This window comes from Protomyctophum bolini, assembly GCF_963924005.1.
Source record: "Protomyctophum bolini genome assembly, chromosome: 15".
Lineage (NCBI taxonomy): Eukaryota > Metazoa > Chordata > Actinopteri > Myctophiformes > Myctophidae > Protomyctophum > Protomyctophum bolini.
The window spans coordinates 34,914,677-34,941,784 of record NC_137876.1 but is presented as its reverse complement, the minus strand read 5'-3'; the positions used below and the strand labels follow the sequence as shown (position 1 = coordinate 34,941,784).

The following is a 27,108-nucleotide window of genomic DNA, read 5'->3' as shown; positions in this document are numbered from 1 at the left end:
CCTATACAGGCACATATCTCCAGGTCAAGCAAGGATTGGTTTCCTTCAAATCCTAGATACCTGGGATGTGCCTGTGCTTCCTGTGTGCTTCCCCCTCCACCATGGTCTAAAATCCCATTAGAGCTAGTAGAGCGAGAGCAATGGAAGAGTAGAGAGACCATCTTCAACCACTTCAGAAGTACTATTTAACATACAGATTGTTTAACATAAAATCATACAAATAACATAACAGTCCAGGTATCAGCATTAAATATAATGTATATTGATATGCTAACGCTACCTAGTATAATATTATAGTTATAGAGCATAAACATTAAGATCTTGTAATACTTTTATGTCTATGATGTGATTCCAGCCGCTAGGTGGCAGCACCACACTTTGGGATTGTGGGTGAGTCCAACAGACAAACGAGAACAGCGGAAATCAACTTAACATGTCAACAAAGCGCTTGCTATTAATCACCGTTGGGCCATAAATAAATGTTTATATTGCTGCCAATTGGTAGACGAAATGGAAACAGAAGACAGGCTTCGGTCTCTAATGTTCCTAACTACTTATCTGCTCCTGAAACGTAGAAGAGATGTAAACAATGCTAACATTCAGAGACGCAATGAGATAGAACGTCGCATCCGTCATAGACAGTACTTTTTCCAGAGACAGAGGAGGATGCTCATGGTGAGTGAGATAAAATCTCTCTCTCTCTCTCTCTCTCTCTCTCTCTCTGACTCTCTCTGTAGTGTTTTTCTCCCCCCCCCCCCTTCCAGACAGTGATGGGTAGAAGAGTCACATTCATTCACGTTCACTGAATTATTCTGTCTTCCTGACTTTCCATGTTTCTGTGACTATAGGAGGCTGTTGAGTTACTGTTTTTACAGGAGAGGTCATCATATGGATCTCTCTCTATCTTTTATTAAAGGTGCAATATGTGATATTTATTTGTTAAAATTCATGTTAAATAGGGTTATAAGTTATAACCATTGCTAAAGAGGGGTCTCCCTGTGTCTCTTCAGCTCTTTAGTAAACTGAAAAAGGATTTACAGGTTACAATAGGATACCACTTTCATCCAATCAGGAGAAAAAAACTCATACAGGAAATAAACAATGGAACAAATAAGTGAAATTGTACATGATGACACAAAGAAATGAGAAAACATACCTGTAGATTGGATGAAATTGGCAACCCAACTAAAACACATTTGAGAGACAGTGTTACTGAACAAAGAATAAACACGTTATACTATAGCAATGATTCATATCAGAATGTATAGCTTTAACCTTTAAACAAAACATTTTAACCCAAAAATACCGGTATCACTTATTCTACCTCTATTTATTTTTTTACCCATGGATCAATCATTTACCCATTAATTAGCATTTCTTCATCTAGGAGCCTAACAACATTGCCTTCTAAACAACTGTAAGGAACTAATACTTTACTGTATAAGTTGATAGATCACAACTTTGTGTTTTTTCTGTCCCAAGGTGATGATAGCCGGAGGGCTTCACTCCAATGCCCGCATCCGCACCCGGCCATGGACCACCACTCAAAGCACTGATTGGTGGGAGCGGGTGGTGATGACAGAATTCCAGCCTTCCGATTGGCTGGATAAGTTCCGCATGAGCAAGGAGACTTTCTTCTATCTGTGTGAAAAACTCAGGCCCCGTCTCGCTCGACAGGACACCAGCTTCCGTCTGGCATTACCCGTGGAGAAACGTGTTGCCGTCGCTCTGTGGCGACTGGCGTCTAACATTGAGTACCGCACAATTAGCAGCCTGTTTGGTGTGGGTAAATCCACTGTGTGTAGGTGTGTGAGAGACTTATGTCATGCCATCGTGGCACTCCTCAGCCCAGTGTACTTACGGCCCCCCAATGATCAGGAGCTTGAGGATTCAGCCCAGCTCTTCCTCTCCCACTGGGGTTTCCCTCACTGTGTGGCTACTGTGGCCACACTGCACACAGCCATCATCACGCCATCAGCCAACGTGTCTGACTATGCCAACCCTGCTGGCTGGCTCTCAGTGCTGTCTCAGGTGAGACACCCCCCTAATGACCATATTCACATGGTACCAAAGTGAACCTCAACACATATCTTGACATAGTCTTTGTTTGTTTGCCATTACACATTACCTTTAATGCATTTAGCAGACCATTATCCAGTCATGCAATTTTGACAGATCATTGCTTTCTGTCCCTCTGATGGTTCAGGTGTCTGTCAATGGACTAGGGCAGATATGGGATGTGTGTGCCAGTTTCCCTGGTGGTACGGAGCCTGTAGACATCCTGCAAAACTCAACACTGTGGGCGACAGCATCAGAGGGTGGACTGAGTCCTGACCCTCCCCGTCTCTTCAATGGCAAACCACTCAGGTAAGCGTTTTTAAATTGCCCAGGTGGGAATTATTTTAGAACCCTGTGTAATACCAAAGTTGTGCTTCGTCTGTGTCACACTAAGATTGTGTAACTGCATTTAGACAGTACAATGGACATCACTGAATATTTAGGGGTCCACGCACTACAGGTGACCACAGGTGTCAATGTGTGCCAGAGATAATATGTACCGATGCCGATTTGTTTGAGTTTTGGACAGAGTCAGAATCTGTAGGAGTTGTAGCAAAAAGTGTGTTTTGAAGAAAACAGTCTCTGGCCTGGCGGAGACAAAGATTCAGATAGACACGTCACCTTTGGCCAGGAGGACAAATCTATCTGTCTATGTAGCCCATGCCCATTTCTGCCTTTTAGATTTTCTATTTGGAATAAAAAAAAGAAAACTCATGCTAATGCTAACTAGATCATACGTTAAACTTAAATTATCAATCAAATCAAATGTTTACAGAGCCTTCTAAAAAATAGTGACAGAAACCGTTTTGTTGCCACCTGCCAGGTTAAATAATTTGTGCCCAAGACGTCTCCAGACGTCTTTATATATATTTCTTTTTTTCATTTTCTTTTTTTTTTGGCGAAATCGGATGAGCACTCCACGTCGCTATTTTGAAAGAATACAAGGGCACACAATGTAATTTTAGGTCATGGCCCTTATTGGATATGGCTATATTATGTTACTATGTTATTATTACATATTAACAATAGTGTCAAAGTCAAACCTTCATATAGTACAAAAATGTAAAGCCAAGTCATAGCTCCATGAATCCAGGGCTACAGATCCATCCATATTAGCCTATGCTTGCATGTTGATCTGCGAAGAACCGCTCACTTGGCATGAGTTATCATTACACAAAAATGTTAAATTAAACCTTACTGTTCATAATTTTTGTGCTGTATCCACTAAGCGCACTGATGATTGTCTGGCCTGTTCAGGTACGTCCTTCTGGGGGAGACTTGCTATCCCCTTCAAACATGGCTGATGACAGCCTATGCCGAGGGGGGGAAGGTCGGCAAAGAAGTCCTTACAGATCCACAGCGGAAATTTAACCAGCGGGTCACCAGAGCACTAAACTTGGCAGAGGGGGCATTGCTGAGACTGAGGGCACGCTGGCAGTGCCTGAGCAAGAGGAACGACTGTGGACTGGACGTGGTGCCCACAATGGTCCTGGCCTGCTGCATTCTGCACAATGTGTGCGAGTCCCATGGGGACGCCTTCCATGCAGAATGGCAAGAAGAGGTAGCTCAGGCAGAGAACCCACAGCCCACGCACAAGCAGGACCTCTCCCCCGATCAGACCCAGGCAGAAGAAGTCAGACAGCTCTATTGTGCATATTTTCAGCAGGAAGACTGAATTCGATAGACACCAGACTGTAATTCAGATTTATATTACATGAAAAGATTAGATTTCGGCACACTCCCCTCATTCATGAAACTCTTCTTAAATGTCTAAAGAACAGATCTGTTCGTGGTAAATGATTCCCTTGCTGAGTTTTTGTCAGAGTGACTCTAATGTGTAAATGAGAAGAAAATAAATGTCCAAAGTTTTATTGTTGATCCCTGTGAGGAAATGTGTGCTCTGCATTTCACCAATTTGAACTATTACGAGCATTGGGGATGGGTACTGAGTGGCATCAACTCCAGCTCTAAAAAACACTGCCTTGCTCAATGGTTGTCACAGGAGTTTGCCTCTAATCTGTCTTTTGTTTTTGAGGGGCACTAGCCCCTCCTACATCCCGCATTTGGTGTCTGTCCACAAACTTTGTCCTACACAAACATTAAATTCCCATTGGCAATGAATAGAGAATTTTACGTCAGTGTCTGAGCAAATAGACATAGGGCTCTATTTTCTTCCATGCTAAATCCCTTATTCCTAAACTACTTTGCCTTATTTTACTATTTTAAAATAGCCAATCTACAAGCTCACGTGTCTATGTAAATGGCGTTTGACGTTTTTGTACACTTTGATATAATGTATGTGTTATTGTGCCTTTTGCTATCAATACAACTTTGTCTTTAATTTATAAAAAAAAGTTTGCGGTCGCTGGTTTTCTGATCCTTTCAGGTGTTGATGTGGGTGCCCTGCAAGGCTGCAAACTGAGTTCCTACTACTAGAAGCTATTTTCACGGGGGCCTTGAATTCTTGGCAAAACACAAATTGCATTGCGTGCAATCACGCATAGTCTACACCATGATTACTCATCTGCTCCAACGAACTTCTTGAATGAAAGTTCTACGCTTTTGATGAAGTTGACGCGACAGCGGAATTGACATGCAATTACAGCACAAGACCAGGAGATGTCAGTAGAATTAGGAGTAGCCTATATACGCCTACCTCGCAAATACTGTCCACTGGACAGTATCCAGAGTAAATTTTTAATGATATGTGTCATGTCTTGTGTAAAGGTAGACTTGTGCTTTCTTTATTGTACTGGATCGGATTAACTCACTTAGTGAAATGATATCTGATAAATATTCTGATATCTGATTATAAGAACTGATTCATGATTATACACAATAGAACTCGCCAATTAGGCAGCCTAACACAATAATTAAAAGACATCTCAAATGTGTAACGCTATAGATAGCTCGCATTGAAAAGATGGAAGGACATTGCACAATCAGCATCGGATTTAAAACAATTATCTACATTCTTCAACTCGGGACAGGGTATACGTGCTAGGAGGATGCCAAATTACAGAACATCGGCGCCGTCCATCCATACAATTTATGTACAGTTATCTGTTCCATGGCCTGGGAGCCCACCCCGAGGACATAACTCGAATACTCTATCGTTCATTCAATAACTTTGTCAGATTTCATTTCATACAAACCCCTGCCAGTCAGTCGCTAGCCTCGCACTGGGCACGCACAACGTGCCGGTGTCACAGACTAGTCACCGACGAATCATTTGAAAATAAATAAATAAAATCACTACTTTGTATATACAATTTTACGGACGCTAATCATTTCTGGGCTAAACCATTTATAGCGTCAACATTGTACAGAATTGGTTTTCTGCTTCAATCACTGCGGGCTGAGCTGCATCAGATGAAACCATAGGATGAACCACATTGGCCCACAGGAAGAGCGGAAGTGGGTCAATATTGTTTTCGCAATTAAAACGTATGAGCGTGCGTTTCGGAGAGAGAGCGATACACTCATATACAACCTTGCGCCCCGATTATGCACTTTATTTTGAAGGCTCCAACCGGAAGTTGTACATCTCCAGTGGCTAACTTGCCATAATGTGATTGCGGGCTGTAACACTTTTTGCGAAGGCGTTGTTGAGAGCTAACAGGCTGCTTTCATTCCTCCTACAGTAACTTAATCAACATAACGTTAATGTAGTTAACCAAGCGGACAGAGACCAAGGCGCGTGTATCTTGTCGCGGTGCAAAAACGCCTCAACGCTGAATTCGCATGTACAATTTAGTTTTTTTTATATATATATATAGAACTACAAGCTTCGTAAACTAGGACTTGTGTTGTTTTTGGCTAGCTAACGTTGAAGACCCCGCACAGAAATCGAACTGGTTCTCCTGCTTTGGATGTCGCGGCACTGCTGTTTGAACCGCTTTTCTTTTCTGGCTGATCACAGGATCGGACTGAAGGAACAGACCGGAGGAGAACAGAGCAGCTACCGCAGCGGTGGCTCCTCCGTGGTATTTGCAATAATTCAACATTAGCTCCATTAAGAAAACGGGCGGACAGAGCGTCTTGGGAGAGGCCCGTCCCTCCCTCCTGTCTGAATCTCCCGTGATTTGCCGAGAACAGACGGCTTGAAGTCGCAGTTGTTCTCGGCTGGGGGACACAACTTCACAGCGAGGCCCCAGGCAGGAGGCTCCCCTCCCCCCAGTCCCACAATCCATCCATCCAGCTCCGTAACGACACCACCTCCTCCTCCACCGCCCTGAATCCGAAGCGAGGGCTCGGGATCTCGGGATAGATCTCTCTCGGTGGACAGACAGTGTGTCGGGTCCCGTCCACAGCAGAGACAGGGATGACTCTGGAGTCCATGATGGCTTGCTGCCTGAGCGAAGAGGCGAAGGAGTCCAAACGAATCAATGCAGAAATTGATAAGCAGCTCCGCCGAGACAAACGAGACTCGAGGAGAGAGCTAAAATTACTTCTACTCGGTGAGTAACTCAGACGATATATAGAATTATGTCATGCATGCCTTTTTCCGTCTTGACGTCGTCATTACTGAAAACCAACCATTATCAGGCCTTCTTGGCCAAGCTAGCAAATATGCTACTAGTTAAGGTTAGCTAACTGGTAAGCTTAGTTTGTGAATGGCATGGTGATTGAGGTGTTCATGTCATGTCTTATACGTAAAGCCAATTTAGCTCCACGAATCCAGGTCTACAGATCCGTATTAAGGTTAGCCTATGCTTTGCATGTTGATGTGCGGAGAACCGCTCACTTGGCATAAGTTACCACTGCCATCGTTTGCCAGCTACAGCATGCTAACCAGCTAACACATCTGGCTAGTTTGACAATATTGGCCAGCTAACCAGTTGCCCAACTCTCAATATACCCTGGTGGTTCATTGTCTAACCTGGTGGATGTTGGTGATAATAGAAAACGGCAACGTTAATAGAGAAGAGACAAGAAGAGCACGGGAAGGTTTGGTTAGTTGCTTTCTCCAGGTTGCATAACATTTGCAGAACTGGATGAAGCTTTCTACACTTAATGCTCTGCTCTTGTGTGTACACTAACCAGGCAATGACATCTGTAGCCAGTCTAAAAATTGATCCAGAATACTAGGACACACGCACCACCCCCCCCCCCCCCCCCAATGCAGCCTTATAAGTAATTGATTCATATTTCATCAACCACAACGGGATACAATTAATTTACATTAACACAAATGTATTTGCATTCCTTTCCTTAGACAATTCTTATGTAGGCATGTAGCTTGCTGGCGGCTAACTTTTAATTGGATGCACATGATGTGACCCATCTTCCTTTTTAATCATGATGTGGCCCCACTGTCTTTTTGAACCTGTAGCTAAGTGTAATTGTAATCGGGAAGGTAGTTATCTCTTTTGAGGACAATTAGAATTATCTAGGTTGCCTCCTTGGTTTCAAAACGTTTGCTCCAATTTCTTGCCCACCAAAAACAGCCCAGGTTATTTGACATGTGTGGCTTCTACTCCTTTCATTTCCCTGCTGACTACCTCGGTTCAGAGAAGTAGGCCACACCAGTGCTATACTATAGATGTACGATTTGCTTGCTACAGTTTGTTAATCTGATCTTTTAAATAATGTTAAATTAATTGTTTTCCACCCAACTACTTATTCAAATATGTCTTTCCCTTTCAAACATGAATGACGGATATTGGTGAATGTCCGGTATTGATATTTTGTGATTTCAGGTAGTGAATCATGATACTTAGCAAGACAGTACTATGGGAACAAGTGCTGATTAGCGTGGCATGATTTGGGCCCCCAGGCTGACCGGAGCTCTCAAGATGTTGTGGTTTAGACTTAAGCCTATTGATTTTACATTGTCATATACTGTCATTCGGGTCAAAGAATGACAGTATAGGGAACTTGACAGACTTATTTGATATTGACACAATTGATCGTAATTGATCAGTAGAGAAGTCTATATAAAATTCCAATTTGTGTGTTGAGTGTGAGAGAGACAAAGCTGCGATCAGTCATGCTGTAAATGGGCTATCCTAAGTGAGTTAAGGCTGTCAGTGGAAGCCTGGATAAGGACGTGTAAGGCAGGATTAGTCCAGGTCTTAATAGGCTTGGTTAAACACAGCAGCTGCTCAGACATTCAGATATCACTGACTCCTATTATCCCACAGTGTTACTCTTAAAGCCCCCCTCCCCCTAACAGTCTCTCATGTCACTGGTGGAAGAGTACAATCCCTTCTTTCAATCATTTTATTTTTTTCTCCATTTTTGCACAAACAAATACATGACTCACATATACCTACACAGACCAACCGACATACATTATACATACATACGTCCATACATCATCTTCTTCTTACTCCTTATATACTTGTTCATGTAGTCTTAGAAATCTTAAAGCCTTTGTTCTTAACATGAATATTTCCTTAATTTGCCAAACCTCTTACAATCCCTTCTGTGACTCGTTATGTACATCAACCACTGTCCTTCAAGTGTATTATACAGGTAACGGAAATTACATGAATGGACCATACCTGTTTCACTACAAGTTATTGTCTACTTACAACTTCACTCACAAACTCACAAACATAACTTGTCTTGCTTTTTTAGATTTTTAGTTTTATATTTATATTTGTCCTTACTCATCCCCAAGTTTCTGCTGTTCATGTTAAAAGTGTGTGGGAAAACATTGAGACTTGAAACTTCGTAGTAAGCATAGATGATGTGGCTTTGTGATAAAAAGTGCTGTTTAATTGATTGACTTGACTAAGATTGATTCAAGATTCAATTCAAAAGGTTGTAATCTAATTATTGGCTTAAGAATGCAACAAACAAACAAAAAAAAATCTCCATGAATCCAAGGCTTCATGGAGTGTCCAATTGATAGGAAATAAGTATTTTTGGGGGCAAACTACTCTTAAGGAAATAAATACCTCTGGAATGAATGGGAGTTGATCGGTTGCTAGCTAGCTGCCTGAAAGCTCTCTGCCATTAGAGACAGACCGTCATTAGTTGACCTTTTTTATGACATCTGTATCAGCAATTGTTCAGCCTATGTGTTTTTTTACATGCTCACAACACATTGTGAGCATAAAGATTGGCTATTTTTAGAGGTTAAATAGGAAGTTATTTGTGTTTTATTTTTTATTTGGAGGACTGTCCACACTTAGGTAATTATTCTGGGAGTTGTTAAGTCCACCCGTCAGGTCCTGCATGTACAACATTGTGTAAATAAAGGAGAGGAAAGATGTACTTGCCTTCCACGCTATCATTTCTCCCACCATTATTCTGCAGGGTTATTGAAGAGGAAGATCATTTGAGTTCTGTTGCTATCGACACCTCAGCCAAACCAAAGTGCATGTAGAGGGAAGGGGTGGAAGGTTGGGAAATGAACGCCAGCCATCAGCCAAATGGAAGCAAATCTGCAAGTGTTATGGCAAATGTCTCCTCTGCCAGCCACTTTGGCAGGTTTGGAAATACTTTACTGTTGTACAAATCCAGTCATCTAATTCAAAAGTCAGAATGTCTGGAGAATTTGTGAAACCCAAAGCTACTGTTGGGGGTGGACAAAAACAACTTTTGTTTCCGACCCTGGACTAGTTGCAAGCTTCGGCTATGCTTGGTGAAGTACAGTAGCTGCTCCTGGAGACCTCATTGATAGACTATGGTCCGACTTCCAGCAGCTCCATCTTTATTTTGGTTGTGAATAAACCTTTATTACTCACACTGAAAGCTTAAGGCTAATTTTGAATTTGCTGCATGGCCGTGTCATTCTGCAAAAATGACAATCTCTTACAATGTTGTTTGTTTGTATATACAGTACAAATTATCAGAGTTCGGTTGTCAATGCCTCCGGACCTCCTAGTCACTAGTAGGTCCTGGCCTGTACAGTTATGGTTGTCAAAACTCACAAATGCCTGTCACTCTTTTTTCACTTTTTTTCAAATCAATCATAACCTACTCATCTGATGCTGTGACCCACTGCATTATGCTAGACTGCATTAGGGATTTGTTATGGATTGCAACTACTACTAATAACTAAGCAGTAATACTGGAATACAAACGGCCCACTATAACATTATGTAGCTCAGGAGTCGGCTTGGTGACCAAAATATTTCTTTTACCGCCACTAGTACATAAATGTCCTACTGTGTGGGTACTCAGGGGGTTTTCACTTTCAGGCCATGCTTCAACAAAAATGGGAGCTTGCAGAAATTATTTAGGCTCGTTACATATGCTCCATATCTGTTTAACCAGGAAAGCATCAGTGCAATTAAAAGTGCAATTAAAAAAATATATAATTGGCTTTTGGCTATTTAAAAATAGCAGATCTACAAGCTCACATCTAACTTCATGCCACGCTACGAGCTTGTGCATCTGCTATTTTTTGAACAATTTTTTTAAATCTTGAAAGTGTTAGAACCACTGATTTAGAAATAATTTGTAGAATCGGTCATGGCAGAGGCAAGAGTATCCAGTGAATTTAAGTTACTAGTCCTTACCCGTTCTGAATATATGAACAGCAAATATATATATAGTAAATCTATATATATATATATATATAGAATATTAGTGGTCCATGACATGAAAATGTTTGAGAACCACTGCTCTGAAAGAACATTGGACAATGATGTTTGACAGTCAGACTTATGGCGCCATCGCTGCCTCTTTCTTTAGTAGAAGTGTTGACAGTTTAGCGTGCCTCTCACACGCGCGCGCACATTTAGTACATAAATCGTCTGGAAACGTCATAAGGATTGGAACCGAGAGGTGCCTTCGACGTCTGTGGACGTCCTAGCGACGTCCAAACGACACGGGGCAAGATAAGAATATTCAGAATTATTCTTTTTTTTTTTTTTTTGGCATTTCGCTTTTCGCTTGCCGTATGCTAACGCTCTGTGCAACTATTAGCTTGTCATTGACTCCCATGTTAGCGCGGCGGAAAGAATGACTCGTATCTCCTCATCCAGGGCGCTCTCCGTGGTGATAAATGGATCGATATGCTGGCGCTTCATTTCTGCTCCTCATCCGTCTCTCCCGCAAAATATGAACGCTTTTTGGAGCGTATATAAATATATTAAGATGATCGGAGATGCGCGCGCACACACACACACACACACACACACACACACACACACCGCCTCCTGGCCTGAGGGGGTTGGAGTGATGTAAAAACTATATTTGAACAGTGAAATACAGCGGTAAAATCGGTGAAAAGTAGGCTAGGTTCATTCTGGGAGCGTGCAGATTTAGTTTTGCATGGAGAAATGTGCGCCAATAGTGTGGCTCGGTGGGAGATAGACGACAACGGCTGTGCTGTTTTATGTATTAGGAGACACACACACACGCGGCGCCAAATTGTATAGGGCACATTTTGTTGTGTTGCAGCGGTAGCTAGAGGAAGCATGCCAGTGGGGTAACGGTGAGAACGGTGGCCTGTGATGCAGGTGTCGCTAAGGGACGCAGGTGTGTGAGGGTGCGAGGTTAATGCACAAATAAATTCATTATTAAGCATTAATGTGTGAAATGGGAAAAAGGGCTCCGTTAAGACCTCCATATGATTATGGTCCATGCCTGTGTGAAAAGTGGGAGTGATTGGGCCAGCCAATGTTGAGATAAAGCTCTGTCAGTGACATTAGGAGATTCGCTGAATTATTATAAGGATGGTAATTACAGTTTTATATTGTGATTTTTACAGCAAAAACCTTTACTGTTACAAGTTTGACAGAAGCTTTTCACGTGTAGCCAGAAACGATTAGGACAACCCTGCCAGGGCTGCAGCGGTGCCCATGGTCTGGCTGCCGGCTGATTCTGAGGGCCATATCAGGCCATACAGACAGCCTCCTGCACCATGACCGGTGGTTTGCCTCTACTTGGTCAAAACATGGAAGGCCCGGGAGCTGTGGCCTTTGCTGCATTGGGTAAATTAACTGCTGGAGCGAACGGATGGTCAGTAAAGTGAGAGGCAAGGGCAGACACTCTAGTCTAGGGTTTCCCAAAATGCAGACTGAGGAGTACTCAATTTGATGTACCAAGTTCATACAACTATTGTCTTGACCAGCAGTGGAGTGTCACTATTAAAACATATTTTCAAGACGTAGAATGGCATTGCTCTGTCATTTGTGGAATTAGTGGATGCAGTGTATTTCAGAGTATTAGAGAAACGGGGCAAAAAAGATATCCAAGTATCCAGTAGCTTAAATAAGTTGTTATTGGCTGCTTGCTTGGTAGCACATCTTTCTTCAGGCAGCGGTGGGCCGTGAATTATCTCTGTAATTCTTGTCGCAAAACATGCTGTGTTTTAATGCATAAGAATTTTGCTGTCAATATCCAAATCATAACTGATTGGAGTGATTGCTGATCATCTTTTGTAAATGGATGGAGCAGCAGATGTTTGAGCAGTGCCAACTCTTGTTACCTGGTTCATAAAGAAACCTTTTGGTCAGGTGGAATTATGTCCACCAACCAGGAAGACTCTCCGGGTTAAACTGAGGTGCTTATTGCTGACCTTGCCTCTTCTGCCAAGTCTTCTTCTTTTGATCATATAAGGCAATGTGGACCTCTTAGCTGCTGCTTAGTGGTTTCTTCTGTGGTGCGCACGTTTCTGTGTGTACATGTGCATATTGTAGATCTGAGGCCGATTCTAAAAACGCCTGCTAAATCCTGACGTAAGTTTTCTGAAAAACCTCAAATATTCATTCAAAAATGGAGAAAAAAAGTATGTATGTTGCAATACTGTCGGACGACAACACAACGACCCCAAGAGGCATTTGCGTATCAAAAGGTATAGTTGCGTATAGGGGTTACCGGTAAATTGGTGTCAGTTAATGTCAGTGTCGGAGAGATGCTTTAATTGATTGAAGTAATTATTAACAGTATGCAGAATGGGTACATTTCAAACAAAAGCACAACCTGATACAAAAACTGTTACTGTGGGCGACACCATGATAAAGCATTACACTTGTTTACAACAGGGTCCACCATTTTCAATTCATCAGAACATTTAGAGACATACAAATATACACTTCTATATATAAAAAAAATCAGGAAATCATCATTGAGGTAAAAAGGGAAAAAACACATGCTGCGTTCAGACTTGGATGGTTAGAGCAGTGCGATTACATACAAAGTAAATGCAAAGACGAGAATTTGCGCGAACGGGCGCGGCGCCACCTGGGCCCTGGCGCAGCACAAACGGGACGAACCGAGGCGAATATTTAAATTCTAGTCTACTCAGTCTGAACGCACCTTTAGGGGTAAATGGGTGGGGGCTGTTTCGGATTGTAGGTGCCCTTTGAAAGCGCTTTTGAAGGAGTCAAGGGATTCACATGTCTTAATGGCTGTTGGTAGGGTGATTTTGGTGCTCCTTGTCATTACCAAAATCATTTTGTAATTGTCAGGCTGGTAAATGAGCGAGCGTGTGCACAAAAGACAGTCGGAACACTTTGTTTGTATATGGGGGCGGTCAGGTTTGTGGTCTTTTGGGCATTTAAAATTATGTCGAAACCCCCACAAACAATAGTAAGTTGATGAGATCTGGTTGACTTGCCTCTGTCATGTCATATGAACTCTTGCTCATAATCATACCCCATCCCCAGTATACTTGCTGTCATGAGGTAATGACATTATTCTGAAATACACAAACAAATTTGATGCCATCCCGTCAGTTACTATTGTCAGTAGCCTGAGAACATAGTTCAATGGAACAATTGATTCTTTCTGTCCGAAATCTAGAACACGGGCAAAATAGTTATTACATCTCCATCTACAGCACCCCTGTTAAAGTCAGTTACTATTTTCAGCCTACATGACTAGATTAAAGAGTCTAGTATGGCAGCATAGTATGAGCATACCATGCACTGCATGCAACCATAGGTTAGTTATTGGTCTGTGAGGCTAGCGTGTAAGCATGTTTATAAAGTAGGGTTTCAAAATCTGAGTCCATTTCTTTAGATAATCATTCATTCTAATTTAGTTTTGTGGAAGTGCTGGTTTTCAACTTTTCATGTCATTAATCATGAAACATAAGTTAACTGAGCACAAAGACACACGCACACTTACCCTTACCTGCATACACAAACGCGCACAGTCGCATGCACACACAGTTTTAGAGCATAGGATTTATCTATCAAGCCTCACTTTTGGAGCTGAAGTAGCGGCTCATAGCCTATGTCTCCTCCATGTTGCAGTGAATTCAATTCACACACAATATATGCACGTGTCTTTTACACAGTTTCGTCATATTACACACATGTCTGCATATGAACAAGAACAACACGCACACACTCTTTCTCACATCCCTAAATGGGGTCATTTGTGTCTCTCTGGAGAAATGGGGGTGAATGAGGCTACATGGTAACTGTCCCACATACTGTCGCTACCCTGGTCCCCAGACAGGACTCGGGACATAGACGCTTTCTATTATGCTATGTTACAGCCATAGACTTTCTGTTTCACAAACATTATACTCAGCCTTCTCTTCTCTCTCTAATTTGTGCAAGCTCTGGGCTTGTAGATATGCTATTTTCATTTAATCTTTGGCTATTTTTGCAGAATGTCCACCTATTATGATATCCTTGCCCAGAATAGTGATGTCCAACCCCCTCTGTTCTTGTTTATAATTGTTAGGTGTGGTCACTGGTCATGCTTGTTTTTTATTTGTCTTTTTTTATTGTCCAAAGAAGCATTAAATGCGATGGGCAGATGGACAAAAATTATTGCTGCACACTTGCACAGACACATTGTTCGACAGAAACATTGTGAGCATATCTTCAGGTCCACATATGGAAGTAGCGGGCTCGCATTGTGATCTAAATTCTACATATTCTGGACGCAGTCCAGCCACAATGTGCATATGAGCCATGTAAAGAGATTAAAAAGAGCAGGGAATGGGGGATATGGATGGAAGTAAATAAACATAGTCACCAGAGATTAATCAGGATGGTATTTTTCATGCCAAATGTGTATGAAAATAAAATGTGATGCAGATGAGCAAATCCACAAAACATTGCATTAAAAGGAAAAATGCAACCACAAGCAAACAAGACCATACTGTCCTTCAAGCTGTTGTTGCTTAGTTGGTGGTATCATAGCATAGACTAAAGAATAAAGATACTGCGCTGCTGGCTCCAGCCCTGTTGTGAAGCGAGTATTTGATTTGCTGCTCACCCACACCCACTCAAACAGAGCAGCACTCAGCGCAGTGACGAACAGACAAAGCCATGCTAAGGTGGTCAAATGTGTGTGTGTGTGTGTGTGTGTGTGTGTGTGTGTGTATGTGTGTGTGGGTGCACATGCCATGCATACAGTATAGAGTGTATATGTAATTTCCAGCTCTCTCACACCCACGCACATTGAGCAGTGCTCTCAACGGATGCAGAGAGACATCCAGCGCATAGCAGCGCGGTTTGCCCAGATACAGACTGCAAGCAACACTCGCTTGACGAGCCGAAATAGAACTGAGAGAGAGTCTCTCCTGTGTGTTTATGTGCACGTGTCTGTATGCGTGTGTCTGAAGTCTCCTCTTACTCCTAACTCACTCTGTGGGAGGGAGGGAGGAAGTGGGCCATTGCTGTGGAGGTAACATCCATGCCTAGAGGTAGACCATAGGATCTTTGTGTGTCCACACTCCACAGTTGGGTAGACAGCTGGTGTGTACATGCGTTGTGTAATGTGTAGCTCTAGGCCGCCTTGGCTCAAACTCGTTACTTTGTGTATCTGTAACCCCCTACGTTTTGGTAAAGGCCTGAACTGTATGTTGGACTTGGACCAGCCACGTCGAGTCTGTGGGGGCTATGGGGCTATAGCCCCCATGAAGAATTAAATAGCCCCTTTTAGCCCCCATGAGGATTTTCGTGGACATTTTATATTAACATTACAGATTTTCTGGGAATTATTGACACTCTGTGACTCTGTCAATTCCGCCGGCTGTTCAGAGGTGTTAAAAGTACTCAAATGCTAATCGGGTTTCTTTTGTTTTCACCTAGCCAGGTATTATATGCCTACAGTACAGTGCCCATAGGCGGCGGGTGTGTAAGGCAGCAACACTGACACATTCAGCGGAGTGACTGCTGTCTCTGTGCCGTCTGTGAAGAGCTGTGTATAGGCTAATTCATTGGTAAAAGTATGCTAAATAACTCAATTTTAGACCATTTGGGAAATAAATAAATCCGCGGCGGTAGTCCCCCCCAACGCAATTCTGTAGCCTACCCAAAGTACCAGTGAAAACATCAACTTATTTTTTTCCACCGGGGGGGGGGGGGCTGCGGGGAGGCGGGGCTGCGGGGCTGCGGGTAGCCCCCATGAGGATCATCAGAACTATTCGGTTCTGACTTGGACCCATTACTATCTGATCCGAGATGAGTACTCTGATAGAGGCTTAACTTAAGACCAAGTTACTAGTGCTATTCAATATTCATATACATTTTGGTCACTGGGCTGAGATTTGATTTGCCTTATGTTGTCTGAACTGTTCCAATAAGCCTGAGCGGTGAAAGGGCCGGTCATAAACCCAGCGATAAGCCGGCACAGTTTATCCCAATTGGACCGTTTGTATTTGCATGCCGTTTAACAATGATGCAAATACCCACCTCAGGATTTCCATGCCTCCACAAAAGCAGCCATGCACAGGGAGACTAGGGTAACAGAGATGAAACTAGTGTTCCCTGCCTAGGACTAGTTGTAAGCTCCAGCTACACTTGGAGGAGTACAGTCAGTAGCTGCTCCTGGAGAGCTCAGTGATAGTCCCAGGAGCTTCAATGGACCCTTACGGCGGGGCTCCACCGGGCGCGTTGCGTCTCCGTTGCGTGCGTCAAACGAACCGGGGCCATTTTAATGCAGTCACGCAACGCAACGCGGGCAGTGGAGCACCCTTCATTGATTAAAAAGAGAACATTCCCTGACGGTGACGGAGACGCGACGCTGACCAGCCCGGTGGAGCCCCGGTGTTACCATTTGTACATTGTCGGATAGGGCTGGGCAATTATTAACCAAAAATATCAAAACTGGTATTTAGAACAATAATCGAGAAGCAAGTTTATTTTCTCTTATATCAATGAATCAACCAAAATTTGAATAGATTTTCTATTGACTAAATTAAATTGATTAGTCTGATTATTAACCTCTTAGACCCTGTATTTTACTTGGTTGTACACAAATTGCTTACAAGCTCACAACGCAGCGCATCACGTGTTACGTGAGCTTTTGATCTACAATTTTCACTATTTTTGTCTCATTCATTTTAATCAAGGAAATAGTTTTAAATAATAATAATAAATCATATTTATATGAAGTCGTCATATGAGCACAGGTATCCACATTGTAGTGCTGTAAGAGATATAGATATGGATTCAGAACCATAATTTGCTATGTAACAATGCCAGAGGACAGAGCTAGGCCTGTGTGCACAGCATAGTAGTTTCCCCTGGAAGTACTGGCCGTTGGACCCTGAGCCCTGATGTGGTACAATATGGCATAATACTGTAACAAATAACAATCTGGCCAGCTGAGTCTGATGTATGCTTGTATCTCATGCATAAAAATAGGTGAATCATTTTTTTTATTGCAATGCTCTTTGTATTGACTTTTGAGATTGCTTGTTCACTGCATGCACGCATATCATACTACATAGTATAAATTGGACTTTACTCTTTAGTGGTAAAGTTGTAAACGCATCAGTGCACTGTGTATACAGTTTATATGACAGTGAATAAATGCTACTGTTAGAACTTAGATGTTTCTGATCTGATGAAAGTGGAATGTTCGTCTCACTCCGCATTCCGCAAGCAGTGCTTGGACAAACCACAGCTCATGTTTTGTTTGTTTTTGGGATGGTGCTTCCGGTTTCATTTCGAACTGACTGGTGGAAATGGCCGTTAAACCAAATCGCTTTAATGCCCATGATAACTACAGAAATGATCATTACATACATGAACCTGACCTGAAAATAACAGGTCATCTACATGCTCACTCTTTTTAATGTGCAACATCGTCGTAAAAAGTATTTATCATTGTTCTGGACTCTCATTTTGTAAAGAATCATATTGTGAATTAGCCCCTCTCAGTATTAACGTTTTTGTCCCGACTCCCGGCCCATATTTGAATGCTGGACCCTGGTTGGTTGGCCTTGGCTCGTCACCACTTTGGCCGTGAAGTCCTCCCACAATTGAGAGGAGCCAGACTTAATCTGCCTGGTGCAATATGCATTACAAAGGCAGATGAAGGCTGGCTATGCGAGGCTAATTGTGAATAGCATCAAGTTGTGGGTTGAATGAATCGTTACCTACAGTAGTAAGTTAGTAACCCGTTTCTTTCCACTGTGCCAAATTTATTGTGAGCTTTTAGATCGGCTAGTTCAGTATAAAATAGTGTAGTTTGGATTTGTCTGCATTTAAGCACAATTTAGGGTGAGAAACGAAAAGCAGACTGCAGGGATTCAAGAGCCTGTACTACTTTAGGGGATGGATATATAGATAATGGTATCTGCATAAAAATGGAATGCAACATTTGAGTTATCACAAAGATTATATGGAGAACAACTGATCCTGAGTCCTTGCAGACTGGACGGTGACGCGTTATTTGGAAAAACGGTAGAAAAACACAGCTAAAAATCAGAAAAATGCAGCAGCATGCAGGGACCTTTTAGAATGAATTGAATAAACATACTTTTACAAATATATATATATATATATATATATATATATATATATATATTTTACATGATTACACTGTGGCTTTTGGAAACCTTCAGCCCATTCTGTTGGTTTTTCTTGTTTTGGGTCGATATAGTACCCAATGTTAGCATGTGGGCGGTGTTACCCAGAAGTGTTTCTTTGAAAGCATCTGAGCCCACTGTCTATTCTTTATCTCTGTCTTCTCTCTGTCATCGCTGTGCCGGGCTGGCACTCCTCTCCGTCATCTCTGACTCTCTGTCTTTATGTCTCAGTTGTTTTCTCTCTCTCTACCTCTCCATTCTTTTCCTCTTCATTTCTTTCTCTTGCTGTTAGCTGGAGAGGAAAGCGTTATCAGGGCCCAAATAGTGTGTAAGCTATTAAAAGATTGCCCTCCTTTTTGTAGGTCATCACTAGAAAAAGACTGGATATTCTAGTTATGAATATCCAAAATTCCTGACAGATAGGTGGACAAGAATAGTGTTGCGGGGGTTCGAGGGGCTGTTAGGGATGGAGGAGAGGGTTCTGTGACTACTCTACTAGTGATGGGGTTTGTGAACCGAAATCGTTAGGGAATTAGATTCATGAACTCTCAAGAGTCAACGTTGAGTTCATCAATTCCTTTTTATGACAGTTGCTCATTGAAAAAAAAAAGTGTCTACACTGCTGAAAAAAAAGATGAGACTGTCATTTATTTTGAGATGTTCTCAAATGTTATTAGACATGCATGCGGTTTTTTCCTACTGTTTTTTACACTGTATTCACTATTCAGGCTCAGAGTAAAAATAGTTGAAAACCTGTGTAAGCCAACTCTTTCTCTGCTGAAAATATATCAAGGGAATCGATAAAGAATCTGAGCAGAATCGCTATTGGCATTGGTATCATTGGTTTTAGTGATTGTGAATCAGAATGGGGGGGGGGGGGGTAGTGGTTGTGGGGAGGGGGTAGATGGAAGGCAGGAGGAGGAAAGCAAGACAGAGGCTGTTAGTGTGCTGTATTGTGGGGGTGGGGGGCGACAGTAGGGGAGAGGGAGAAAGAGTGGATCTTGTGACAGGGTCACGAGAAATAAATCAGACATTTTAGTTGGGAGCGAGCGGTCCATCTCCCTCGCCGAGGCAGCCTGCAGTCTCTGTTAGGCCGCTGCGGCCGACAGATACCACAAATAACACTCTGCTCCTCCACTTCACTATTGCCAATATTTTATTTATTCATTTTCCTATGCACAGCTTTGTGTGTACGTGTGTCTGTATGAGCATGGAATGTAATGTATGATGATAAAAGCGCCGCTCACTTCATAGAAATGTAATTTTTATAAAGCATACTATGTGGACTTCGGTCGGTTTCAGTGCTCACTGCGGTGATTTCCAGTGCCTGCACTACCAGCCTTCACAAAAAAGAAAACATGGCACGTGTGGGGTTTAAAGATCAGACTAATTCAGTGTGTATCTTGGTTCAGTTGTCCAAATATGATAAGAAATGTTGTAACGGCCTAGCAGGCCTATGTAGTCTACAACACTTTTTTGCCAGGGAATTTTTCAGAATAAAGGCGATAGTGCCAAGCAGATGAGGCAGATTTTACTCTGAAAAGCCCCGACTTCCATTTCAACACAAAACCGGGAGGTGAAACCTTCCATTACTACCTCGCTAATGAGTCTGATCTCTCTTAAAGCGTTAATATTCCAAATGAGAGGCATGATGAAGTCAGAAATGAGGAAAACCACAGACGGCGCCGTAGATTCAGATTAGAGTAAACAAAGAAGATTGTCAGCCCGTAAACTAGGAAGTGAATGCCTGCGTGCGTACGCAGCGGGCAGACAGATTGTTGGGGGACAAAGTGTTAGGTGTATGTAATTTGTTTTGTTTTACTGTTTACATGTACAAAAAAGTTGTGACATGTAACTGTTGGGAGCCCCTCGAAAACGAGATGATACATCTCAAGGGGTCTTTTTCCTAATAAAGAAACTTTAATCATCATCAAGTGAAAGAAAAGCCTCTTTTCTTAAATATTGTCCTCTTTCTTTCTTGCCCTGGCTGGCCCTTACCTTATTCCCTTACTTGATGGCTCAAGGATCTGGATATTGCCGTGGCATTGAATGATCACAATACTAGGGATTTAAGTTGATTACAGGTGCACTTGTTTTTATTTGCTCTTGATAGAATCAGCTAAATTCATTTAAATGCTTACAATGTAAAAGGAAAGTAGGAAAGTCTGCTCTCTCTCCAATAATTGGTTGTTGGACATGGAACCCCTGCTCTTGACCTTAGACCAGCCTCTTCCTAAGTCTCTCTCTCTCTCTCTCTCTCTCTCTCTCTCTCTCTCTCTCTCTCTCTCTCTCTCTCTCTCTCTCTCTCTCTCTCTCTCTCTTATTATGTCTGAATAGCTCTGGGGAGAGAGGGCCGTCTCTGTGTTATAGAAAGAGATGAAGAGCACAGAGCCAGCCTGAGGGGCCTGCAGTTATATTTACTATCCGCTAGGAAAGTGGAAGAGGTGGGGTGGATGAGAAGGGATTGGGGCACAGGAATGAAAAAAGAGAGAGGGAGACAAAGGAGGGGAGGGGTTGCTATGGTAATGGTAATATGGCTGCTCTTCAAAAACCTTGGATGTAGGTGGTCATTATGTGTGTCTTTCTTACTTTGTCCTGCTGTCTTTCCTTCTCTGTTAATAGAATATTATGGATCTGTGTTGGATTTCATTTGGTGTAACAACGTGAAGAAGTTTGTAAAAGAGGGAAGCACTGTAGATCTACATGGTGCCATGATTTCACAGTCTGCTGCTCTACACAGCACTAAATGCTTTGTCGTCGTACATTTACTCTCAAAAGTAGAGGGGACGTCCCCCCGTTCTCATGAAAGGGAGGGTGTCTGTCGGACCCCCCCCTACTGCTTCCATGCCAATTACATACCCACAACCTACCTCAAAGTGGCAGAATTGTTTATTATTCATACTAATCATCAATGGGCTTAAGTTTGTCATTGCCTTAACTATCATGTAGTATCCCTGCTGGATAATAGCTTCTGTGTGTTGCCGAATACTTCCAGTGCAGTTCTTCACACTATACCGCTGTCCATTGCAGTGCATGAACATAGCGGTAATCACTTTCCAGAGAGGCATTTGTGCTCGAAATAGGAATTTTTAAGAATGTCAATCTTCCTCAAATCGAGATGTCCTCCCCAAATTCCACATCATTCTGTCAGCCAGACAACCCCCCCCCCCTTGCTTTCTCTCCCCCATCATCTCCTCCTTAGGCCTGAATGTCCTTGATCGACACATTATGTACTGTTCTCCCACAGTAAAGAATAAAGCTGATCGACCACCGTTTCTTTTTTCTTCTTCAGTGCGTTCTCCTTTTGTACAGCTATCTTCTTGTCCAACTCGCGATGTGGCTTCTTTTGTCCGACTTCTCAGCCGTATATATGTTCTGTGTGGAAACTTCTCAGTTCTCGCTTGGCTCGTGATCTATCCATCTATCCATCTATCCATCTATCCATCTATCCATCTATCTATCTTTCTTTTCTGACACTCCATGCCTTCTTTCTTATGTTCTTAATGTGTGTCCTCCTCAGGTACGGGAGAGAGCGGGAAGAGCACGTTCATCAAGCAGATGAGGATCATCCATGGAACAGGCTACACAGACGAGGACAAGAGGGGTTTCATCCGGCTCGTCTACCAGAACATTTTCACTTCCATGCAGTCCATGGTCCGCGCCGCAGAGACCCTCAAGATCCCCTATAAATACGAACAGAACCGGGTGAGAGCTTGGCTTGACACACCGAGGAGAAGAAAATTATGTTTTTGTCCTGTTGCCTCTGTAGCTAGTTCTTCCCAAAATCTGTCAGCCACTCTTCACAGCTCAAACTCTCAACTCAAATCAAGAATATGGTGAAAGTGAATAAGAAAACAGAATGTTAACGTCAGCATCCAGCAGCATTACCATTACCTAGACCTGTCGGGGTGGTAATGCCCACCTTTTAAGTATGAAGCAAAATGGCCACCGTGGGGATGTAGTTTTTTTATCATCATTAATTTGTCCTACATTTGTCTTTTAGAACGTCGGAACTGCCATTTTACTAAAACAAACCAGTACAGGTATAACAAGTGAATTTCTTAGCAGCTGTCTCATTGATTGTCAGTGTCAAACAATCAAACAAGATCAACAACAAAATATATATTAACACATTACTGCCCAGCCCTCTAGGCAAGGTTGTGGCCCGGATGGACGAGATATCTTGAGGAAAGCACGGAATGTGTTAATAAATGTGACAAAATTCAGTAAAATCCCCAAATTAAGAGAAATCTTATACACATTCCTACAATACTGATACAGGCTATATATTGCCGGTTGGATACGTTAGTATGTCCAAAACCATTCCTTTAAAAAAATATATATATTTTGCCCGACAGCGATGAATGATATATGATTTAATCTTTTGCATTTATTTATCAAAACATTATTCATGTTGTTTATTTTCTCTGAGTCCTAGATCTAGGACTCTCTAAAACCTGTAATGGCATCGGAATCAAAGATCTGGCGTCGGTCGGCGCCAGATCACATTGAAAAGTAACATTGAAAAGTAACTGAAAATAGACACAATGGATAAAACCCCCTTTTTACACGCTTTCTCCATCTCTCCCCCCTATCTCACTCATTCCTCTCCCCTGTCCTTGCTTTCCTCTTCTGTCTCTCCTTCTTTACCTCACTTGCTCCCTCTCCATCCCTATTGTCCTCAGTCTAATGCCATGCTGGTGAAAGAGGTGGACATTGAGAAGATCAATGGCTTCGACCAGCCCTACATTACAGCCATCAAGACGCTGTGGGCTGACCCGGGTATACAGGAGGCCTACGACCGCCGTAGGGAGTACCAGCTGTCCGACTCCACCAAATAGTATGTCTGTGTGTGTGTGTGTGTGTGTTACAGCAGGGAGACTGAAGCATGGGGTGTGTATGTGAGTGTTTCAACATCCAATAAATGCAGTCTTAGAGTGTGGATAGATGTCTACAGGAGTGATGCATAATGTTTGTGCGTGGGACAGGAGGTGTGTGCATATGAATCGTCCCAGTGTAGTTGGGTGTGCATGCGGATGTAATGTAATATATGTCAAGGAGACCAAAGTGTTCTCAAGGAGAACCAGATTTCAGGGATGTGAACGACTCACTGTTTGGCAAAGCGATAAATCGTGGCCGAAAATCAACGTGTCGATCGGTTTTTCCTCTTTTATTTTTTTGTTTGTTGCTGTGCAGCAGTTGAGGAGAACGCAACTGCATTCCTTTAAGCAACACAACTTCTGCAGCTACAAACATATGTTTAGAATTTGCATCAAAGCCCAATAATAAAAAATAGACTTTATTTTGTAAACGACACTGAAGGAGCAGCGCTATCCTTGTCCCAACCATGTCCCAACTCTCAGCTTGTCAAGAGTCCCGTAATTAACTGATACGAGATGCACGTTGTTCTGTATTTTAGGGTCGGGGAATAAATATGAATGACGGCGCTATTTATTTGACAACTGTCCTGCTCTCAGTCAGTCCTCCCAACGAGAGAGCGCTCAGTGCAGACCTATCTGGGCCTGTGCCCTGTGAGTGTTACTGAGTTTACTGCCTGTGTGAGCTGTCAACCCGGGGTCTGGGTGGCTCAGAGCTGCAGCCCATTGGCTCATGACACGAGCACACGACCAATTGGACATCGCATTCAGTGTTACTAAGATACCACCCCACACCCTGGGACGATGGGATCGTCAGTGTCAGTTAGCAGTAGCACACAGACACACGTACCTCTCCCATTTGGAAGAATAAAAGCATGACTTTTTTCACATCCCTAATTTAATAGTGCAATAGTTGGAGTTGGTGATGCTGCTCCATACATATGGGGATGTGAACAGTATTGTATGTTCGGTTTCACGGGTGGTGACAATACCATGAGTACCATGCTGTGACAGGGGATTTTCTTGTTGTTACCTACCTAAGTGGTTGTCTGGTAGCGTACTCAAACCTAGTCTAGTGGGTTAGATGGGTTCTCCTGTAACCAAAAGGTTACAAAACTTACAGGTTTTATCCCCACAAAATGTCACACAGCAAAGTTTCTTTTTAGCATTATAGTAGTGAAGGCTCTCTTAAATCTACTCTGATAAGAACATCCACTAAATGCATACAAATGTGATGAAACTTGTGGCTGGTGTTTGAATTGCACTGATGACTTACGTTGTACTGACAAGTCAAATATCCATTGGAGTTATCAGTGCAATGCGACGCCGAGGCCCCTGAGAGCTGAGCCGATGGGAGAATAAATGGAGAGAGGCGGAGCCTGAGAGTGCATGCAGAGTGCATGCTCTCTCACCCATTTAACACTCATAGCTAATTGAAAGCAGAACAGTGACTCTGTCTTGCCTCTGACTTAGCTGCGGCATACAGTTGTCATAAACTTTCTATTAGACTTTGCCAATGTAGTGTCCACATGGACATGGCAATCAGATTTAGCTAATGTACCACTCTTTGTTGGAAGTGACTGTATTTTACACTGGACATGATACACAAAATCATGCCAGAGACTAATTTAGCTGACAGAGTAAATCACTATGGCACTATGATTATCATAAACCTTTCATAAACGTACATTAGGTAGATCCAGATGTACCTGAAGGTATTATTTTATGTACCCTCATCCTGAGAAATGTGCATCTCTCAGGGAGCAGGGAAAGTGTGACAAATCGGCTCATAGAAATGATAGAGCCAGATAGTGCCAGGTTTCGGTGCCAGCAGCTCCTTAATATGATTAGTACCTGTGATCTCTCACAAGGATCAAAAAGTGCATGGCCTTACTGCTCAGACCTGTGTCCAAATAATGTTGGTTTATTTTATTTGTCTGCTTATGCGTGGGGGTTAACTTACTTTGCAACAATAATTATTATTATCACCAGGACAGTCTCTGATTTGTCAGTGTTCACAATGTTAACCCCCCCACACCCCATCCGGTAGTAGGCAAGTTAAAACAAATGAGAAGAATTATTCACAAATACCTTTACACTCAGGTCTGGACTCTGTTGCTTCCTACTAGATACAATGTGCTGGTCCAGGCTAAATGCCCAGGGACATTTTGAAGTGCTCAACTCCCAGCACACTGCCCCCTGGTTGTGGTTTTGATGTATTGCTGTGTGCGTGTGCGTGCGCTTAATGTGAGATGTGTAGGTTTGTGTGTGCCCTTTGTCATTGTTATAGATGTTTAAGAGTGACTACAGTATGTAATTGTGTCTGCATGCAAGTCTCCAGAGCGTGAGAAAATATAAAGCCTACTTTCATCAATCTCAATGTTACCCTGCATTGTGCATGTGTGTTCTCCAGTTACCTTAGCGATATTGACCGTGTGACTGAGGAGGGGTACGTTCCCACCCAGCAGGACGTGCTGAGGGTCCGTGTTCCCACCACGGGCATCATAGAGTACCCCTTTGACTTGGAGAACGTCATCTTCAGGTACCTTTCCATGGTACCAGGAGGACCACAGCACCACAGCAGCAGCTTGAGGCTGGCCCAAACCACTGATGGCTATCAGGAGTTATATAACTGGCTTACTAGTAGTTGGTAGGAAGACTGCCTCACCCAGAGCTATTGACAGAGGGGGGGGGGGGGGTTTCGGTTGAATTGAAGTATTGCCGTGTTGGTTGCATCATAAGTGCTGGTTGAAAATATGTAACCAGGTCTTACCTTAGATTCAAGTTAATTTGCTATAGGGGACCCCCCCCCCCCCCCCTCGAATCAGTTGAACATGTAGGTTAACCTGACTGCAGCTCAGTTGTTTGGGGCCAGACTTTTGCAGAATTTCTGGGTGGCACGATAGAGACCGAAGCTGGGCGCTCAGCGCTGGAGCGTGACTGGAGCTGCCGCCAAGCACCAGATGGAGACACATTGGACAGATATGTCAGAGATTCTCCCGGAAGTAATGGGAGTGCCATATACTAAGAGAAATGCACTGAAAGGCTGAGGAGTTAAAAACAGTTTGGATTTAGTAAAAAGGACTTATCTTCCTGTAAATATGTAATAATATCCTTCCTGGAATCTTTGACATAATCTGTTTATAAATCCTCTTTATCTCATCCCAGGTGGTTTCTGTTTCTGCTGCATTGACCAGCTCAACTACTGTCACTGATGCCCCATCTCACATTCTCTGTCTGCTTCAGACACACACAAGACCTCATAAAGCACTCTCTCTGGGACGTGCACTCTCACAGCCAAGTCCTAGAGAGTGTTTTCAAATTGAAAGATTTTCTCATTACCAACCGTTTGGAATGATTTTGTGACCTCAAGTCGTGTCTACCATTGATGATTTGATGTTTAGAGGATCTTTTATGTGTAGATATAGCTGTATATATAGCTTGGAGAGTAGATGTGAAGCATTCAGGGATGTGATGAGTTGGTGG

At 42.7% G+C, this 27,108-nt stretch overlaps 2 protein-coding genes across 2 annotated transcripts in view; both read left to right on the top strand.

The window, feature by feature from the left end:
- The first annotated feature begins 440 nt into the window (after positions 1 to 440).
- Positions 441 to 4,422, top strand: LOC308328996 (uncharacterized protein). The gene is made up of 4 exons (XM_080783142.1): positions 441 to 675; positions 1,483 to 2,031; positions 2,207 to 2,367; positions 3,316 to 4,422. The coding sequence occupies exons 1-4, from the start codon at positions 511 to 513 to the stop codon at positions 3,731 to 3,733; spliced, it is 1,293 nt and encodes a 430-aa protein (XP_080639268.1). The 5' UTR covers positions 441 to 510; the 3' UTR covers positions 3,734 to 4,422.
- Positions 4,423 to 5,635: 1,213 nt separating this feature from the next.
- gna11b (guanine nucleotide binding protein (G protein), alpha 11b (Gq class)) overlaps positions 5,636 to 27,108 on the top strand; it is a 32,687-nt gene continuing 11,214 nt past the window's right edge. Inside the window, exons 1-4 of the mRNA XM_080784487.1 lie at positions 5,636 to 6,518; positions 22,266 to 22,450; positions 23,431 to 23,585; positions 26,036 to 26,164. Of these exons, the coding sequence (XP_080640613.1) occupies positions 6,383 to 6,518; positions 22,266 to 22,450; positions 23,431 to 23,585; positions 26,036 to 26,164 (605 nt within the window). The 5' untranslated portion in view covers positions 5,636 to 6,382. The remainder of the gene's footprint in view (positions 6,519 to 22,265; positions 22,451 to 23,430; positions 23,586 to 26,035; positions 26,165 to 27,108) is intronic.